At 39.9% G+C, this 15051-nt stretch overlaps 1 protein-coding gene across 1 annotated transcript; it reads right to left on the bottom strand.

Moving 5' to 3' along the window:
• Positions 1 to 2511: 2511 nt before the first annotated feature.
• On the bottom strand, positions 2512 to 8320 carry LOC142974156 (uncharacterized). Its single transcript, XM_076116319.1, has 2 exons — positions 7975 to 8320; positions 2512 to 2982 (listed from the first exon to the last, which is right to left on the bottom strand). The coding sequence occupies exons 1-2, from the start codon at positions 8069 to 8071 to the stop codon at positions 2846 to 2848; spliced, it is 234 nt and encodes a 77-aa protein (XP_075972434.1). The 5' UTR covers positions 8072 to 8320; the 3' UTR covers positions 2512 to 2845.
• Between the last annotated feature and the right edge of the window lie 6731 nt (positions 8321 to 15051).

The raw sequence follows: 15051 nt of genomic DNA, 5'->3' as shown, positions 1-15051 counted from the left end.
AAGTTCTAGGAAATAAGAATAAAGTACCTATATTACGTGTTGTTTTAACAGTAATGAGTATTCATGTGAACTCCCAACTTATTTTGAACAGATCTACTTCCAAGAAAATGTGAGCAATTCATGGCTAAATAACTAACAGCCGCATAGATCGATCTGTCAGTTAAAGCTACGCTTGCCGAGATTGTTCTATGGATGGGTGACCATATTATATGTACCGAGTTCCTCCGTGTTTTGGAAGGCACGTTAAATTGTGGATTCCGACTGTTATTTTTAAAGATCTCCAACAGTCGTTACCAGTAGTCCGAAGCTTGAAAGTCTGACAACCAGTCTTACCAAATATACTTATATTATTTGCAATGACCGCCTTATAAAATGAGTTTATTTCTCAGAGATTCATAATCGTCAATTAAGAGCTATTAGTGATTCCGTGGAATGTATTTTAAACCGAGTATTCTCCTTAATTGTCGTGTCTGTAATAACAATATATTTCTCGTAGATATATGTCTTATACGTATCTTAATAAGAGATATTTGCTGTTACTATAGGACAGTAACAGTTTTGTTACCGATGAAAAGCTTTTTACAGACAGTATTAAACGTCTATATATGCCAGTCTATACATGCAAAAAATTACGCCATGTTCCAAATAGTGGGTTTTTCTGAGACATTTATTCGTATCATCACTCGTGCTCTTTTAATTAGTAGAATAAATTAGTAATTGACTATTAAAACGCACGGCAACTCCAAAATCTGATCCTTCAAATTAATTATGAAATAATTTGATCATTGGTGCGTTCAGGATTTTTGGTTACGGTTGAATATTCCGAGGTCCACCTTGGGCCGGTCTATTATTATACATATACGCCTCCATACATCTTAATAAAAAGTTATCTTAAAGACTAACAAAAGAGTACATGCATTTAAAACAACACTGCACATAAAGCTATCTTATTCTTGTTCCTGACAGTTGGAATAATTACAGTTGAACAGTACCGAGTTCTGCTATCGATATTCTTAATGAGGAAATTCCGATGGCATACCTCAGTAAACAGTACTACGCATAGCAGTTTACGCGTCTCGGTATGTATGTAATTTACTATTAAATGTAACACATTATTGACATAGTGAGTGTACTTCAAGGCTGTTTCTTTAAGTATTGCACCGGCCTGTGGTTAATTAGAATACTTTGCATGCTCATAGTAATTGTGTTGAACGGAGAATGTAATTGGCCTGTATGTTTCTTAAATACTAATCTTGTGCAGGTAAGCATTACCTTTTCATTAACGTGCTATACTCCATATATCTGGAATTACGACTCATTTTTGGGAACTAAAGCTCCAATGTACCATATGGAACAGTAACCAGTAGCGCAATTGCAAAAGGTGCTGATCTGTTGAGCGGTTTCCACGGTCAGTACTATAGAGTATCGAGGTTTAAGTTCTTTAAATGAATTGCAAATATAATTCCTACAGCGTCTACTAGAGGCTCTGATCAGACTTTCATACTTGACTTACTCACATACATCGACTTTGTCGAAAGCAATTGTCGTAAGACTTCACATTTAGGTTTTCATACAAACTTTTTGTACAGATCATCGCTTTCATTCAGCTTTATGGCTTTACTGTGAATCAATTTGTCTAATGTTTGCTATAGAGGTATAAAGTTCATACAAAAATTGCCAAAGCTGCTTGATTCACAAGTGGTTCGTGATCGCTAGTGTCACCCTAAATAGTTATTAGGCGTGGTTTATAGCACCTGCTTACTACATTGTAAACAAGGAAACGTCAATCAGAGCTTGAAAGTGCCTGTCACGATTAGATCTAAAAGATAAGTCTTAGATATTGTAAGGCTATTATCTTGCTGCATCAATCATTTAAGGTGTATATGTTTCGAAATACAAATAAACGCTTAATACTATTATTTTTGACTGAAGGCATATTGTGTAATAAGTGTAGAAATCTAACGATTATTTTATTTAATTGGATTGTTGGTCTTTAAGTGCGCTTAAATCTCGTGGGCCTACTGTTCGAAGTTCTCGCAGCTCTACTGTAGTAGTACTACAGGTTACAGTTTTAAGTAGTGATTCATCAAGACCACAAGTAAAAATTTATTGTTGGCGTTCGATAAGAATTAATAAGCATATAGATTTTTAATTTCCACCAAACGGCATAAATTAGTTTTTACTTTAATGAAAATCGTATAACCGAGTATTCTCCAGAACTATTTTCTTCGTAGCATTCCCAGTTCAATAATCTTCTTTAGCATAATCAGGTGCGCTAGTTCAGTTTTAATTAAAATCGACTCGCCACGCGTATTATTTGCAAGGTCGACGTTTTGACAGCTTATGAACACGGAAACTCTGTAAATATAATGGTGAACTTTATTACTGTAGCCCAGGTATATTCGGAAATTATTATACACTCACTTTCAAATATGAGAAGCGAGTTATTTGTAGTTGTGTACCAAATATTTGTAATTTATGTCAGTTATTTATAAAAACATAACAAAAATGTGCAAAATATATCGTTTATTTTATACATAAAGTTTACTTCTATAGAGCAAATACGCTATTTTTTGTAAAATAAATATTTGCCTAAATAAAAATCTAATATAACTGGAATGAAATAGTACACAATATATCAACACATTTCTTTAATAAACCTCGACCTCATATTCCACATAAAAACTATAAGGAACGCGTTATATTATTATATTTTTTATTTGCCGCGACTGCGGGTCATATAAACATATTACTCATAATCTAATGGAACCACTAACATAAATATACCCATTCTAACTTTATAAAGGAAGAGGAAAAATGTTTAATGGCAGGATATTATGTATCTTTATTTAGGCTGTTTAGTGACTAGCGAGATTTTCCCCTGGGGTCGTTTCTTGTATTTATCTCGGAGTAATTTCTTCTCGTAACCGTAGACCGAGTAGTACGGCAGAGGCATTACAGTTGACGACACGGGCAACAGATCTGAAAAAATAAAGATATTTTCCTGTTATTATGTCGGTACTTCGTGTTCTGTTTTGATATTAATAATATCAAAATTGGGACATAAGAGTATTATTATGTTGCTTGCTCATTGTGTCGTAAAATAATAAAAAAATGCTATCGATAAAGTTTCATGCGATAGTAATTTTGTTAAAATATTCTCATTAGATGGCTGCTCAGGGTCTTGTATCATAATAATGTTTCATAAAAAAGTCTTTAATTATTCCTTTGGTAATATGAATGTCTAAAATAAATGAGTCTCCATTTCCGTACTTATAACTTTTATTATTAAACTTAAGTTGAAGCTGAACTTAAAGCGATCTTTTCTTCAACATTCTATCAAGTATGCTGAACTTTCACAACTATTTAAGTACGACAGTGGAGACACCGATTTTTTGTAGCTGAAGAAATTTCTAGTTAAAGTATGCACAAGGGAGTATTTTCACTGTCAGACATGAAACGGCACACGTGTAGTATTATTTTTACTCGACACAATCGAGTTTAACAGTCTATGTGTCCACACATACCTACGTACAGGTAAATGCATCTCTGTATTGTACTCCAGACTAGAAAACAAGCATTTGTCGACGTTTGTAGTGATCATATACATAGTGAAAAATCACGTAATCGTAATGATTGGTACACATTAAGAGCAAGCCAACAAATAAACGAGCATTGTAAAAGGACATCGTATAACCAGTTTTCCTGGAAAATATAATCATTTTAAATCAATACATAGAATTATTAGTTCCTGAATTAATTTAATGCATTTCTCATAAGAAGAACTCGTAATAAGATCGTGCGGTTCTCATGACTTCTCGGAACTCTGGACAACGTAATTACTTAATGCTGCTATTGATATCTGTGTAACTTGGGAAGTTAATTTTTAAGAGTTTGAACGAGATTGGTTCTATTTACACAACTCTAGTAAGATCGATACTATATCTAACGATTCAAATATTACCGATTATGATATTTTTCATTGGCTTGTTATAAAAGAAAAAAATGTAGAAGAGAAAGGTAGCTTACTAAAAGAATTAAATCTTTCCCGAAAGGTAGCATGTTTAACTCAAGCCTTATCGTCCGATAGTATCATCGCAGTACATATTTGTTCTCAAATAGGGTTGTTATATACTACATGTTGCCAACACATTTTAGGTATAAAGAGGGTCCCAATTATAATACTGACGGGACCCTAAACTGGTACAACGTACCAACGATTTACGGCTATCAAAGTATCTATTTACACTTGGGGTATTCTTCATTACGTTATTTTAGGTGAAGTCTACCGTAGAAACGTTGAGATTCTATTTCATGGTACCTTGCGGTTCCATATAGGGATCATTGGAGTTTACAATACAGGTAGTATTTTTTTAAAACTTTAGGGTCCCAAATCGAAGTAACAATTATAGTCCGACAACTGAACTTGTGGGACCATTTCATGCACGGTTTATCTAGATAATTACTGATTACTTTTATGTATTTATAAGGTAGTTGTACCAAATAGATCACCGTCAGCTGCATAAGACTGCGTATCAATGATATTCTAAATTGTAAATCTTGTATAAATTCTTCAGTCACCAACTCGCACACAAGGGTCTGTACCAAGTTGTCAGACTATAATTGTACTGCTATTATTTTTGTTTAATTAGTTTACTATCACTTTTTCCACTTTAAGGTAAAATTATCTCGGTCGTTTACCGAAACGATTCTAAAAATCTTTTACCAATAAGCCTATATTATCCCATACAGGATACTTTTCCACTCGGACGAAGTCACGAGCAGGAAAATGATATTTTATTATTTACCAGCAGGAGTTTCGTCTTTAATATGAGATGTTATTTTTTTCTATTGATATTATGGTCAATTAGTCACATGTTTTTTTAGGAACTGCTATGATGTTGCGGAGACTTTCACAAATATACAAATAACGGACGGAAAGTACAAGAGACCCGGTACAACTATTAGTGGAACGATATTTTTCTACCGTATGCGAATCAAACCTACAACTTTTCAATACCGCGGTAGTGGTGAGTCCAGTGCAATTTGAAATAAGCTCGCTGTCATTCCAATGTATTATGAGTATCTAATTTGTTGAACAATGCAAAAGTTAAAAAGTTACTTGTTTGTATTTTAAAGTTGTATTTGATCGTTCCGTGTCTAGCTAAAAGCTTATCGCTGTTCAAGTACAAGTGTCTGAACCTTCAAATTAGCACTAATTAATGAGTAACGGAACGTTAACACAAACATTGCTTATCTCCGACAACTTTGGCAAAGTGTAAAGAAACGACCTTGTCATGGTCGTGCTCTAAATTTGAATGTTTTTGTTTCTATTGTTGCAATACATAAAATGCGCTTGTTTTTTTTGTTCTTTATTGGCAATGATTGACTGACAAGTCATTAGAAAATTATTTAATATTCTATCCTGCCAGTAGAAAAATGATAAATGTATGATAATAATTTGATTTCTGTTATGAGCATCTACTTGTTTAAGTATTTTCGTATTATTGCAAACGTTTACTTCAAACTAGAAATGTTAAGTGAATCAAGTTATTTTCAATTAGACTTGTGTTGAGTAAGGACTATGCCATAACTCAACTTGCAAACTCTTGACCGTGGCCCGGCCGGCGCGTGCGCAAGGCCGCACAGTCCCGCGACCGCTTACTGTACAGTCAGCACCAAAAATGTATAGCTGTTGTCTATAAACAGGTGCAATTAATTGTTACGCATTTTTGGGCCTATTAGGAGTTATTACTACTGCAGTTTAATATCTTTCTGGATATTTTAGTTTCTGATTGTCCTATTGTAGGTCAGATTATTTTTACATTAAATATGTAAAAGAAAGAAAGAGACAAAATCGGTTCGTGCTTCTTGTGAATGTTACATACTTGTTATAAGAACAATCTAAAATGGTACGGACTAAATTAAGCCGTTATTTAGTATGTAACATTACTAAATACAAGATTGCATTATGCTTTTTTTGCATACAATTGCCAATGCGTTTCGTATTTGGTTCGAGGTGTGGGTGAAACAGTCTGGGTTTCACACTTATATGACTAAGTAGATATTTTATTTCCTGCTGCACTTATTATTGAAAAAGTTTGAATATCTGTCGAAGGTAATTATTTCTCCAAAATATTAAATCGGAAGCGTTATCTGGAGTTCAGAGTTGACCGATTTTTTTGCCATAAGTAACATTTTCACGTAAAAAAGAAACTTTTTAATTTCCTCTTTTGCCATTTTCAGCTTCCATTAGACTTTTTTAAAATGTTACATTCGAACGCCATTTTTTCCCTGTCGACGGACCAGTTCCATTAAAAATGCGTAGGCTACAGCCAGAGGGAAGACAATAATACATGTAAACCATTACAATAAAATTGCAATCCCCTCGGGAATGAGGAAAAGGGAAACGCCTACGGGCTGTCGATGATAATATTAGCACGGATTATTCGGGACCAATTTTACATATTTTTTTTAAGTAACACATGTAAATTGCATTATTGCTATAATAAATACTTGTGTGTTAAAAAGTAAACATAGGTACACATATACCAAGAGTCGTTTAAAGTCAAAGAGGGATCTTTGTTTTTTAGTATTTTTTAAATATTTACATGTTAAACTCAGCCTAGAGAATTTCATAAACTAAAACGTAAGCACGTCATATCGAATCTAAGTAACAAAGCCTTAAAGAATTTCCTTGTCTGTCCTTGGCGCGAAGGGACCAGATATTCTAAAAGCCTGTTAAAACTTTTAAGTGCTTTCAAATAAAAAATCTGTGTTTAACCGTGTGTTGCGTAGTTTATTAAACATTCGAGCTCTTTGCAAATATGGCTTTGTATTACGCAAGGCTTGATTCCGTTTCGGTCGAACTTCGCTGACCCTTGATATTATAATAAGAATTAAATTTTTGATGCCAGGAAAGGTGAAAGGTTTTTCGGTAATCAGATTATCATATTGTCAGATTAATAACTATCATTGGTTCATCCAACTATGAAAATGAAGGTCGTTCTGGTTGACGGAAGGTAGCGTAAAAACGGTATTGGAGGCTAAATTAATAGATTTATCGATAAAAATACTGACGGAGACAATTGACCTCTACATTGTAAATATTTGACGACTTTAGGTTTTAAAATGAACTCAAAATAAGTCTATATCGAACTAAATTCGAGCAATATGTACCACTGTTTTAAACAACGATGAGCAAAATTAAGACAAAAAATACCGCATTCCATGCGCAATAATTGCAAAAAAGTTACGGCTTAATTGTAATTTGTATGAAATAGACATACCTAGTTTAAATTGGGACGATACCGTTCGAAAGTGCACCGCTAAAGTATCCTGCGCGCGATCAAGGTGACGCGCTGCAACCTGCGCTCGCGCACCGCCGGTGTGCACCGCGCGCTACAACTTGTTTATTTAAATATTTTTGTTATGATATCACACTGATATTGGTAAAATAAAGGCTATTTTTTTAACCCATTACTGTCCCACTGTTGCAATAATGGTTGTAAAGAATGAGGACATTCAATTTTGAGATTGTTGAAATCTACTTTATCTTATGTGTAGCATATTTGCTAAAATTCTACAATTCGTAATACTAAACGATCTTTTTTAAAAATAAAATATTTGTTATATTTCCAACTTGTATATTGAGCCCGAAAGTAGTACATGCAAAATTAATTAAAATTAACGTGTATTTCAAAAATATTTACTTTATTAATTATACATTATTACATTTACTAATACCAAATCATTTAAATTGTATGTTGTACCTACGTATTTAAAAAATATTTTTGAAACGAAACACTCTTGAAAATATTATAGGTAAGTATTTCAATATTGTGTTATTGATTTATTCATTTATCCATAATAAAAAATAATATCTGGGCATAAATATAAAAATATTAAAACATTACACTAACTAGACGCGAAAAATGTACAATATTATAAAAATAACGCCAAAAAGCCACTCACCGGGTTTCAAAACATTGTCAGAGTCCCGCCGGTACAGCATCCCCGCACTCCACGTGAAAAAATAGCCGAACAACACGAAAACCAAACAAAAATTCATCGTTCAAATGGCACGTATATACCAGGATCACAGTGCACGACAGGAGATATATTTCAACCTGTATTTATTTGACACTCTTCCGTGTCGCGGCGGGCGTTCTCGAGCTCACTCGAATAAAGTATCGAATGTATCGGTGACATTCTCGATACGGCCGGCTGGCATTGGGAGCTCGGAAATCTAATATGAATACGCTTTTGGTAAATACGTTCTACAGTCGGAGGCGTATACCGTTGGCCGGGATCACCGACTCCACTGTAAATAATGTGAGACATGTGCTTAATAAAATCGGGACGCTCGAATTTGGAGGTGCATTTTATATGTATTCCTGCCTCCTTCGCTCTGTCTATAATGTTTTACGTAAGAGACGGAGAATGAAATTAGATTTATTTGAACACGTGTACACGCCACGTATCATGTCATATTGTTTTCTGGGGCGCTGTCTATTCAATAAGTTGAGAAGAGTACCGATGAACAGGGTTTTCTCTATACAAATAACATTTTCTGTAGCAAAGACATCATACGGATTTTAAGTCGTCAAAGAAAACAAGTATAAAGAATTCCTAGCACCAATTTTATTTTTAAAATTAAATGAACATGTTTTAATACTAGTGGATAATTAAAAGGGTAAACCTGCTCACACGTTAGTTTTATAAAATTATGGAATTGTAAAATACGATACGATATCTGCTACCATTATTATACAATATAATACAACAAAATGATCTTTAATCAAATACCTTTATCATCTGTATTATTTAACCCAAAATGTACAATTTTACCCATTAACATTTACAATAGCGAACACAATACGCCGTTGGTAATTCAAACACATTTAGCTCCGTGGTAGAAGTTAATAGGAACATTAGTAATGCATCAAGCACTGCGTGTGTTCTTGTTAATAAGTCTGAGTAATGAGTGTTTGGCTTATTCATCAGAGCAAACAGTGCTTCGGTATATTGAATCATATATGTATAGTATACAACATTCACGTTATTTTATCAAATAAGTTTTAAAAATGATGTTTTTTTTTTCGGTTTCATGGTGATTCTGCTAATACCAGAAACTAATCTATAACCGGTGAGATCTGAAGACAATATAATGCCATCAAAAACATTCTGTAAAAACCTCAAGTCTCGCCGTAAAAAGTTGTGAGATCTATATAATACCAAGTCGATTAATCTATTTAGTCTCTACTTAAAGGACCTTCTGTCTTAAGTTATTACGTATGTTATTATCATGCCAATTTTAAAAAAATACCTTTAAAACAAATAGACCGACCTGGCCATCGCATGATTTGATTATTAGTATGTATCACACTACATAGCACGACAAGAAGTTAATGCTCCTGAAATGTTAATAATGGCGAATTTGTGTTTTCTTGCGATGACCAAGTCGATCTATTTGTTTTAAAGGTATTTTTTTAAAATTGGCATGATAATAACATACGTAATAACTTAAGACAGAAGGTCCTTTAAGTAGAGACTAAATAGATTAATCGACTTGGTATTATATAGATCTCACAACTTTTTACGGCGAGACTTGAGGTTTTTACAGAATGTTTTTGATGGCATCTCACTTCTTTTTGTAGAGCGAACATAAGTCCAATTTGTATGGAAAGACGTTTTTTTTTTCATAATTCAACATATTTTGCTTATGGGAATGTTGTTCAGTTTCATGGACTAAACACCCTTACACACCCTTTACTACCTCCCGTTATGCCTCATATAGTAGGTACCTATTTACACCTATTTATTTATTTTATTTTCTACAGTAATAATAATTCATTAACTGCAAATGTAACCTTGTAATCTTATACATTTATATGGGATTACAAAGTTATTGTTGCAGTTGGTGTATTTAGAAAACTGGACCGAAATTAGAAAATATTAAATTTTTCCCATGATTAAGACACTAAACCCTATTTGTATTCTAAATTTTAAGCTTCTAGGTCTGCTAGAAGTACCTTAGACTTTTGATGATCGGTGAGTCAGTGAGTCAGTGAATCAGTGAGTGACAAAATTCAAAATTTTAACAAGTTGTCATTCTTAAACTACTGGTTCAAATTGACTGAAATTTTAAATATACCGTGTTTATACAATGACTGATTAGTTGCTGAAAATCCAGGCTTCTTGTTTTATCCACAACGAAATTATAGGGGTGTCAAATATAGCCCGAATTGCTTCGAGAAAAGGATGTTACGGCCGTGCCGCTTTTTTTTTGCTCGACTTGCGGGGGCACTTCCGTGCCCCCAGATACAAACGACGCGACGCCTAAAATATAATTTATTGTTACTTTTCCTACAAGTTAAAGAAGAAAGTCTTCAAGATTATTACGAGAGTATAATATTTTCAGTTTTCATAAACATGACAACAAGTGTCATCACTAGAAAGTTATTATACTGTAATAAGTAATAAAAATAATTATTCATTTAATATACAAACGACTTAACAACTTTGACACAAGTCAGTAACTCGACATCTCATAAACTTATTTTCTAATAAACGTTTAAATAAACAGAGTTCGCTACTAATATGGAGCGTTAAAAGCTTTGCAAAGATTTACATTCGTGTCTCAAAGATCCTAAAGTTAATTATTTTAATCCTTTTTTATCTTCCACTTTAATACAAAAACGCAAAAAGGCTAGTTTCCTTATTTAGAGGATGAGATCACACCCGTGTTTATAGGTAGTACACCATGAGTCAATGCGGGGGCGGCAAGATGACACGTATCTTCCTCACGTTTTCCAACTATACACACAAAGCATAAATTGCTGTGTAAAGTTGATACATCTTGAACATTATTATGACCCTTACCGACACTGTGTCATGCGAGGGAAAACTTCCTACTTTGCTTTTGTGATTCACTCAAGTCAGAAATAAGTTACAAGTAAGTACGAATGTTCGAGAACATTTTGAAGTCCCGTAATCCACGTAATACTACGTTTTACTTAAGTAAACATAAAAGTTGCACATAATGTGATATACTGAAGTTTTTTGAAACTATGTATATCTATTCGACATGCAGAGTTTCAAGTATCATTCTGTTAAGAAATTAAGTTTTAATCCGCAGGGCCTTTTTTTTAAATTAGAGGTCATGGTATAATTTTATTACGAGTTTATAATATACCTATAAATTCAATCATCGATATAAATATTCTGATAACCGTTTTTTAAGTGTTCTTCGATATTGAAATGTAAAATAAGCATTAATTTATTGGTTATCGGCTACCAAAACGGTACTCTGTGCCCTTATACATAAAGTTGCCGTCAACTGTATATTATGGCGCCAAGAATTTGCTTGTCATTGTATATTTACATAAATAAACGTGTATTAGGTGTATTACAGAGATAATCAATTGAAAACAGTTTGAGATAGATAGGACGGATTTAAAACTAAAGATACTGATAGCTTGCAGTTTTCTGAAGCAGCTTGATTGACTCGAACAAACGCATCGCGACAGCGTCGAGTTCAGTTGGATAATATTATTTTGGCTATTTCTGGACGCAGCCGTCAATTTTACTTAAAATGTGCAATCGTCAACGTCTGATGAGAATATTCTAGAACTAATTCTGATACAGAAACCTTCAAAGTTCATCGATTTCATCAATTTCATCACGATGGTAGATTCGAGAGAGGTTTTATGATGTACTAGAAGACGATGTCTTGACGAAAACTTTTCAATAGGTAAGAAGTATTTGAGCAAACGAATTAACTTCGCTAATTTACCTATTTGAATACCTTTTTTTTTTTTTTTTTTTCGTCAGGGAAACCAATCGGGGTCGCTGTAAAAAGTCGACCCACCGGCTAGGTCCCCGCCGCACTGGGACTGCGCAAACAGGGTATGTGGTCCGCCGTAGAGCCCACTAAAAACCTGACGAGTGTCCAACCGCTTCCGCAAAGACGTGCGCCGGGATAACCGCAATAAGCTAGTACCGCAAGACGCACGCCATGCGCGGCTCGCCCCCTGTAGGGGGGCCCTACCTTGGGTGATGCCGCCTGGGTGGATAGTGACGGCATCAAACACCATAGACGATGGACGTGACACCACCCGCCCATCACCTATCTTGGGAACCTCACCTCTCCTGTGGGCGACGGAAGTCCCAATTCCGTCAGCCGGAGGTTCCACTTAAGGAGGAAGGCGGCGCAGATGCGCCACCCGCCTACGCCCGACGCGGCGTCGGCGGTTTGGGTCAGCGAGGGGATCGAGCTCCCTGACCCGCTCCGCTTCCTCCTTGCGCTTGATCACCTCCTCACAGAAGGTGACCATGGCGCTCCATGCCTCGCCACTGTCGACCATGGCCTGGCACACGGTCGAAAGTGACAAATCGGCTCCGATGGCGTCAACAAGCGTCGCGCGCGGCTCCGACCACGCCGAGCACACGGCGAGTGTGTGTTCCGCCGTGTCCTCGGCACAGCCGCAGTGATGGCAAGCCATCGTCGACTCCCTGCCGATCCGGCACAGGTATCTCCCGAAGCAACCGTGCCCGGAGAGGACCTGCGTCAGCCGGAAGGTCATCGACCCGTGTCGCCTGTTGACCCATCGATCCAGGACCGGTCGGATAGCGCCGATGGTCAAAACACCGGCGCTTGGCTCTACCAACCGCTCGGACCACTGCCGGACGATCTCGTCGCGGCACTCACGCCGTGCGAGTGCCCCCGTTGGCAGTAATCCGGTCCCCGTGTTCCTCTCTGCTCTCGCCTGACGGTAACGTTCCGCCAAGGCACGAGCCTCAAGGTCCCATGGGGGAGTCCCGGCGAGGACACATGCCGCTCCAAAGCTGACGGTCACGTATCCCCGTATGGCCCTGTTCGCCATCACTCGTTGCGGTCTCTGAAGGACCGCAGTGTTCCGGCGATTCAGGGCATCCACCCAGATGGGCGCCCCGTAAAGAGCCATCGAGCGCACAACGCCGGTGTAAAGCCGGCGGCATGCACCCGAGGGCCCCCTCAGGTTCGGAAGCAATCTTCCCAGTGCCCCAGCAGCTCCAACAAGTTTGGGTGCAAGGCGAAGGAAGTGCTCCCGAAAGTTCCACCTGCTGTCGAGGACGATGCCTAGGTACCGCATCGACCTACCAACGCTGATGGAAACTCCGCCCACCACTAGCTGCGCTCCGATCGGCGGCGCCTGCCGAGGCCCATGAAAACAAATGGCCTCGGATTTGTCTAGGGCAACCACGAGTCCCAGGCGCCGAATACGGCTGACGACTTCGGCGACGCCGGTCGTGGCCAAGAGAGCCGCCTCTGGGTATGTATCGCCGCGGGCCGTGACGAGGGTATCGTCGGCGTAACAAGTCACGTCGACCCCCGCCACGAGTGGTTCCCGCAGCACCCAATCGTAGCCGATGTTCCACAGCGTCGGACCAAGTACCGACCCCTGTGGAACACCGCACTTGACGATCCTCTGGCACCACCCGTCCCGCGTGGGATACGCTACGGACCTGTCGGAGAGATAAGATGTTAACACTCTCCGCAGGTACTCCGGCACGCGGTGGTGGCTGAGCGCAGCGAGGATGCAGCTCCAGGGAAGCGAGTTAAAGGCGTTGGCGATGTCAAGAGACACCGCCACGACCACCCCTCGCCCTTTCACTGCGTCCCCAATCAGGGATCTCACCCGCGAGATCGCGTCAATGGTGGACCGGCCCCGGCGAAACCCGAACTGCGAGTCACAGAGGTCCGGTCCCGGTCCCATTAAGTGCTCGGTGAGACGAGCTGCCAAAAGGCGCTCAAAGAGCTTGCCCGCCTCATCGAGCAAGACGATGGGACGAAATGCCGACGCAGAATCTGGCGGGCGTCCCTCCTTCTTGATCAGGGTCAATTTTCCCGTCTTCCACCTACGGGGAAAATGACCCTGTGCCAGGCACGAGGAGAACAGCCATATCACCCTGGATTCGAGCGCGTTGGGCAGAGCCAATGCCCATGCCCGTCCGGGAATTCCGTCGGGCCCCGGAGCGGTGTTACGGCCCTTCAGCCTGTCCACCGCCCGGTGCAACTCGTCCAAGGTGACTTCGGGCGCGACTGCTTCCTCAAACTCCTCACTGCTGCCACTGCTCCCCGAATCCACCGCCGCCGCAACCGCAAACGGGGGAGGATGTTCCCCCCGGTCCGGAAACAGGCCTGCTACTACCTGTTCCAGAAACTCGGGTTGGAGACTCTCCGTCACTGGGGGCTCCCAGGGGCGCAGTTTGGCACGCACCATCCTGTAGGGCCGCCCCCAGGGGTCCCGGTCTAACGTGTCCAGGAACTCCTCCCAGGCCTTGTGTTTGGCCTCCACAATAGCCGCCGACAGGACTCTACGACAGTCCCTATAGGCGGCATATAACTCGGCCTCGCGGGCTTCGTTGCGGCGACGACGCCGGCTTCGAGCGTATCGACGTCTGGCAATCACGCAGTTCTGTCGAATCTGCGCGATCTCCGGTGACCACCAATACACCTGACGTCTAGGGAGGCAGGGGCGGGCCCGCGGCATGGACGCGTCGCATACGCGTGACATCGCGTCCACGAGCCACTCAGCCTCTACCTCCACGTCCACCGGACCCTCAGGCGCTGGACTCCAGGACTGCACCAAGGCCGCCTCGACCAGCAGCTCTCGGTCGAGACGTCCCAGCACCCACCGCGGGCCGGCCCCACCCGGGGCCCGACCCGGACTGTTCGGAGCGGCCGGAGAAGGCTGAATCCGATACCGGATATACCGGTGGTCGGATGCCGTCTCAACCTCCTCTAGCACGCTCCAGTCCTGGACACGGCGTGCCAGGGCGGCGCTAGTGAACGTGAGGTCCACTATCGAGCTGCCCTGTTGACGCACGCACGTGTTTACCGAGCCCCGGTTGGTCAGAACCAACCCAAGCGATACAGCCCATTCTTCCAACGCCTGACCCCTGGCATTAGTTGCCGGAGATCCCCACGCCACAGACTTGGCGTTGAAATCCCCAGCCACGAGAACGGGGGAGGGGTGTGCCCATCTGACGAGCCTCGACACCTCT

The sequence above is a fragment of the Anticarsia gemmatalis genome, chromosome 7 (assembly GCF_050436995.1).
Source record: "Anticarsia gemmatalis isolate Benzon Research Colony breed Stoneville strain chromosome 7, ilAntGemm2 primary, whole genome shotgun sequence".
In the NCBI taxonomy this organism is placed as follows: Eukaryota; Metazoa; Arthropoda; class Insecta; order Lepidoptera; family Erebidae; genus Anticarsia; species Anticarsia gemmatalis.
The sequence above is the reverse complement of the archived record's forward strand: the minus strand, read 5'-3'. Positions and strand labels throughout refer to the sequence as shown.